The sequence below is a fragment of the Aplysia californica genome, unplaced genomic scaffold (genome assembly GCF_000002075.1).
Source record: "Aplysia californica isolate F4 #8 unplaced genomic scaffold, AplCal3.0 scaffold00027, whole genome shotgun sequence".
Taxonomy (NCBI): domain Eukaryota; kingdom Metazoa; phylum Mollusca; class Gastropoda; order Aplysiida; family Aplysiidae; genus Aplysia; species Aplysia californica.
Window position 1 is genome coordinate 1,989,726 of NW_004797297.1, and position 6,655 is coordinate 1,996,380.

Consider the following 6,655-nt stretch of genomic DNA (forward strand, 5'->3'; position numbering starts at 1 on the left):
TGGATGGATTAGGTGTGATCAGTGTGACAGATGGTACTGCAGAAGTTGCTCAAGGGCACAGAGATGGAACTGATTGTGGGCATGACTGAGGAGGAAGTGTTGGCACCGAGTGGGTTCAAATTACAAACTAAGTCTTTGTTAGAAATAGATGACCCTGACAAGGGATGATAAAAAAAATTGCTATCTGTGATATTTGTAAGACTGAATTTATTTATTCAAAGAGATCGACATCAAATTAATTAAGACACCTGCGAGCAAAGCACCCTAAATGAACTTGCGTCGTTTGAAGACACGTCAAGCTCTGCAACTACTTCTGCCACTGTTTCTGCCGTGCTTGCTGGTCCAAGTTCATCATGCAAGCAAGCGACCATTGCAGAAACTTTGGAAAGAGTGACAAAATACCCGTCAGGTAGTGATAGGAAAAAGGAACCTGACAAGTGCATCCTGGAACTTATCACTGTTGATATCCAGCCTCTGTCAATTCTTGAAAACAAAGCTTTCAGGAGGCTGGTACATGAACTGGACCCAAGATACGACATTGTGTCCAGGCACACTATCTCGTCTCAGTTGTTGCCAGCACAATACAAAGACCAGAAACAGCTTCTCATGGAGCAAATGGACCAAGTTGACCCCCCATCAATGTCACTATCGGTACTGATTATTGGACGTCAAAGCAGACCGAGTCTTACACAACAGTGACTGCACATTTTATCACACCCGAATGGAAGCTGCATTCCAGAGTTTTGAACACGGCTATCATGGAGTATGGAGCACCACCATACAGTACAGGTAAACTTTGGCGTCAGAGGTATTCACTGACTGGGGCATTGGCAACAAAATCATGACTCGGGTAACAGACAATGTGGCCAATATGAGAGCAGCTGTTGAGCTATCTGGCTTTGGTGGATGCGATCAGCCATCAGGAAGACGGAACGTGCTTGAAGTCAAACAGATTGTGTCATTTTTTTCACCACAGTTCAAAGGCAAACAAAGCATTGAAAGAGGCGTGCAAAGCAAAACAAACTTCTCCACAAAAGTTGGTACAAGACAAGGAAACAAGGTGGAACAGCATGTACGACTACGACATACTCAACTCGCACATGGACCAGCATGAACAAGTGACTACTGCACTGTGCCTGAATGGCAGACAGGAAATGTGCCTGACTTCTGGAGACTTGGCCCTACTTCAGAAAGTTCTACAGACTTTGGAGCCATTTTACGGGGCCACCTTGAAAATGTCAAGCGAGCAGCAGACGTCAGTGTCCAAAGCTCACCACTGGGGAAGTGCCTGAATGACCAACTTCACGAGAGATTCAGGAACTTGGACGAAAGAAATCATTTGAGATAAGCAATTTCATGGGACTCTAGGTTCAAATGGGAAGGTTCCCCTGTAGACAAATTAAAAGAGCAGGCATGGGCCATTCCTTTGGCACAGCCACCGGTGCAAGAAGAAACGACCGGAGAAAGAGACATAGCTCCCTCACCTGCCAAACGAGTTTTTCAACTCTGGGCACACTTTGACCGGCTGGTCAAGAACAAGCAAAAGACAGCAGAGCCAATAGTAATGGGCAGAACTGGACGTCCATCACTACTTACACTAAGTTAGAGTCAGAGCTTTCCCAAAAGGACGCCAAGACTGGTGGAGAGAGAATAAAGACTCATCAACAAAGCGGCTCTCGAATTGCTAAAGATGTACTTGCGATTCCTGCTACTTCCGTGCCCAGTGAGAGACTGGTTTTAAAAATGGGGAGCTTATCTCCATTAGAAAAGCTGCTTTGAAGCCATCCAATGTTGACATGATTTTGTTTCTGAGCAATGTAAGAAACCACTCCCCCCGCCCATCATAAAATTATTGTTAAGATAATTATATATCATTGAACCATAATTAGGCTGACTGTTTTGATTACCTTGTATGACTTTTAAAAAATATCTTGCAGTATCCACCAATTGCCCGAGTTGTATGGTCCTTATTAAACTAATGTAAATTTGCCCTGCTGTCCCACCAGCGAATTGGTTGCCAGAGGTACACACCACACAGCACTCACTTTGTGGCTGCTTGATTATCTTTTCCCACACGTTTCTGTGAATTCGGCATATTTTTGCATTTAAAATGTCTCGGATTTGCGCTGATTGAGAAAAGGCTTTCAGTTTTTGTCTTCCTCCATCAATATTTTGTTTGAGAAACTTCAAACAGTGGATCATCTCGGCCTGTCTGAAAAATATCCGGCATCGCCAAATATCAGCTTGATGACCAAAATGCTGGCGGGCACATGTTAACTCTTTCTTTACGTATCGCCGCACACTGCGCCAAGGCGACCAAAAATTTATACGTTTCGCCGCACTGTGCGCCACGATGGGTTGTTTCGTATAACCCAACTTCTCAATACCGCTTTTTAAGTAAAACTATAAGAACTGTTTCTATTTTCTTCAAGAAGAGTTCCCACTTCCTTTAGACGCTATTTGCAGTCAAATCGGTCGATTTTTCGCGAAATTCAAAGAAGTATTCTTCACCGACTTCACGCTAGAGTTTGTTTACCAAGCAGTGCGGTGATTGAAGATGAATCCAGACTCACAACCTAGTACCTCTAGAGGCCGATTTTCGGCAGATCAAGCTAGAAACCTTATCCAGAGATGGATTGGAGATGACTCGGACTCGAGTGAAGAAACCAGTGATTGTGATTTGAATCTGAGTAGTGATGAAGAAGAGCAACCAACGTTAGATCTAGATCGTGGTGCTGATGAGAGCAGTGACGGTGAGGTGGAACCAGCTCCAAAGAGACAGTGCAAAGGGAAAGGAAAGGGCAAGTCTAGTACTAGGCCTAGATCTAGGTCTACTCAGTCTTCTGCAACTGCAACTGCTAAATCTAGATCTACTGTTTCTGATCCTCCTGCTACTGCTAGTGCTAGAGACAATGGTGGGTGGAGTCATATTGAGCATGGAGGAACAGCAAACACCATACGTTTTCTTCCGACAAAGGTTCCAGGTGTGTTGCCAGAATCTGGCTTGGATGAGAATTCAAGTGCCCTGGACTGTCTGTCTGTTCTGTTAGACCGTGAGGTGAAACAAGTTATTGTGACTTTCATCAATGACTATGCTGAAAAGAGAATAGCAGAGAAAAGTGGCAACTTTAGTCCTAGGTCGGTTTTTGCGCGTTGGAAGAAAATTACTGTCAAGGAGTTCGACAAATTTATGGCAGTGCTAATCCTGATAGGTTTAGATCGCCGTCCCGCCATCTCTGACTACTGGTCCATGTCACCCGAGTTCTGCACAGCATGGTACCATAGTATGTTTCCCCGACAGAGGTTCCAGGACATATATCATTCCATGCTGCATGCTGGTGATAAAGATGCGGAAGGGAAGGATAAGATCGAGCCATTCATGAATTTACTTCTTGGCAAATTCCGTGGGGCTTTTTATCCGTTCCAAGAATTGTCCATTGACGAAATGGTTATCGGTTTCAAGGGTCGATGGCAATTCAAACAGTTCAACGCAAGCAAACCCAGCAAGTATCACATCAAGACGTTTGGTCTTTGTGATTCATCAACTGGGTATGTGATGAATATACTGACATATTTCGGCGCCAATACGTCATATGACCCTGAAGCAGATGCAGACAGTGGTGCAGCTGTGAAGATCTTCGACACGCTCCTCACCTGTGTTGACAGAGGTCACAAGATCTATGCTGACCGTTATTACACAACGAGGGCTCTTGTTGACCATCTGCTCAAAAAAAGGCACCACTACACCGGCACGCTTATGCTGAACAGAAAATCTTTTCCACCTCAGCTGAAAAACCTGAGTCTGCAACATCGACAAATGCGCTGGTTTCTCCATGAGAATGCAGATGTCCTGTGTGTGGCTTTTCGGGACAAAAAAGCCAAGAATCCAGTTGTTCTCGTTTCCACTGACGCACAGGTGGATACAACACGAGTCAAAGATGTTGACAAGCCGACTGTCATCCATGACTACAACAGTCACATGAATGGCTGTGACCTTCTTGACCAGAAGGTCACATATTACCCCGTCTTCTCCCGCAAATCAGTGAAGTGGTGGAAGAAGCTGTTCTTTTGGATGATGGAGATAACTCAGGTCAATGCTTTCATTCTCTACACCCTCACAAGAACAGACGCGCAGAAGAAGATCGGGTTGAAAAAGTTCAAACTGATGCTCGTTCGGCAAATTGTCGAAAGTCTTGCTAACAGCAACAACGACAACAACAACGATAACAATGACGAGGCTAGAGCTCCAGGCAGACAACCGGAGAACAATCCAATGGAGCGCATTCAAGGTACTCGTCACATCATCTCCTACGTGAAGCGTGACAGAAACTGTGTGGTGTGCTCTAAGGATGGGGCAAGAAAAAGAACTCACTTTGTCTGCCTTGGATGCAGTGGTGCACCCCATTTGCACCCTAAGGACTGTTTCCAAGCCTACCACAATGTCTAATTTGGCAATGAGACGGAACAGGATTGTATATAGTGTAAAGATGTGAATATCTTCAGTGTGACATTTTTGGTGGGGTTTTTTCATCGATATTGTGGCGTAACTGTCGTGTAGATAAATGTGAATATTTCAAAAACTACTGGAGCTATTGTGATGAAACTTTCCTGGATTATTGCTACATGGATTACCAACAACTTCAGCTCATCTTCATGGATATTGACCAATTGGATTATAATACTTGATTTGGTGAGTAGAAAAACATTTAGTGTGAATTTTTTTTTCTTCTTTTTTTTCTGTCTTTCTCTGTAATTCAACACACACAGTGTACAAAAATCAACACAAACCACACAGATATACATTCTACATTCAATTTCCTTTATTTTGATATATAGTTTATTATGTCTAAAGTGTTTAGTAACTTCAGTATATTGAAATTTGTATCACATGTATGTTAAAAAAATGTGCTGCCCGCCAGAGCTGCGTCACACTGAGATCTGGCCCGCGTATTCAAAGAGTTAAGATTTTATATTATGAGGACTTACAATACGACATGAAAGGTCTGAAGCAACCCAAGGACTGGCGAGAATCGGGTTTGATTTTTTTTTAAAAGTAGCCAACATGGTATCTATAGGGTCACAGACACATATTAACTCAGCTTCTGATCCCCCAGAAATTTTCCCCCTGATCTAAATGCGTCAAGACTGGCCACAATTTGTCTCTTAATTTAAGTCTCTACCACTATTCAAAATGACAATTGGTGCTATCCTGTTATACCGCCAGCCCCGCTGTATCGCCAGCGTCATGCTTGTCCCAAGATAGGTGGTATAATGGGGTTTGACTGTAAACTTAAATCATCCACAAAAAGACACATTTATAAAATTATTTACATGGACATTGGGCAGCCAGGGCTATTTAAATAGAAAAACCCTGATTGACCGCGAGCCCCGCTATTCAACCAACTTTATGCACGTCCAAAGGGTGGAGGCATAACGAGGTTTGATCGTACGCATGATTTGATTACCCATTTTCAAAACTATGAAATTTTCCTTCTTTGGCGTTGTTAACCTTTATGGGACATGAAACTACATACATTGTTAATTGTACCTGGATTTCCTTTGTTGCAGGTTAATCTAAAATTGTCTGAATAAAATAAACCAAGACTGGGCCCTCATGGAATGTCAAAATAAAATAAAAAGAACACATTTACTTGTTTTGTGCATTTATGTCTACACACTTTGTGTATTTGGATTGGTTGGCAACAGTTCGGTTGAAAATGTAATTTTAAAAAAAATTGATGATGGGTGAGTAGGCCTACCTACCTGTCAATAGGAGCTCAATAGAATTGTGGAAAAGGTTAAAATGTTCTCTTGCACATGTGACAAACTGTGGCTGAGTAAAAACAGATCCTGATACTGAAACTCCTTGAACTCATGCTTCATCTCAGACAGGTATCTTGCTCGGGCTCCAGGTAGAAAAGCAAAAGAAAAGGGACTCTTGAACAGACTTGGAGAGAAACATTTCATGTTAGAGCTTCCCCAGACAGAGTGCTAACAAAGCTAAAATAAGATGCAGTCTGCACTGGCAAACACTGGGTAAGGCTTGAAGCTCACAGAAAAAGTCATATTCCATACGTCACTCGTTATATCACTTGCCGCAATCTTTAATTTCCATATGCCGCTTACAGTGGAATGAGAAATTATAGACACTTGTCACATGCCGCTAATTCGACGAAAAAAAAACTTATAAGTCCTACAACTTTGGCCACTAGTCACACAGAACATTCGTACCTGTGTCAATGTCAACAACTAATAACTTGGCGAACAATGAAACACTGATTTATCTATGGTGGTTACCTAGAAAATATAATCAAAGAAAAAATAAAAGGCATTCAATGTTTGTGCGGCCCATTTATGCCTCTATTGAAGGAGAATATCACACTTTTTTAAAGAGATTATCAAAGATGAAGAGAATTTTATAAATTACGCAACGATGTCGCAGTCCTTATTCTATGAGCTTTTGTCATTTGTAAAACCTCATATTCTCACAGATCGACCAATTACATTAAGTCCATATGTGCTCTGAGGAAAGACTTGTCACACACCTACACACATTCACACACGCAAGAAAGAAATTAGTTTCATTTTTTAAAAAAATTTCAGAACCAGATCAATGTATGGTGATAACAATGAGAATTATACAGTGGAACTCTCA

The 6,655-nt window shown here is 42.2% G+C and overlaps 1 protein-coding gene across 1 annotated transcript; it reads left to right on the forward strand.

Annotated features, from left to right (window-relative positions):
* The first annotated feature begins 2,557 nt into the window (after positions 1-2,557).
* LOC101846480 (piggyBac transposable element-derived protein 4) lies at positions 2,558-4,447 on the forward strand. The gene has a single exon (XM_005091300.1). It carries the CDS (start codon positions 2,558-2,560, stop codon positions 4,445-4,447), a length of 1,890 nt encoding a protein of 629 aa, XP_005091357.1.
* The last annotated feature ends 2,208 nt before the right edge of the window (positions 4,448-6,655 follow it).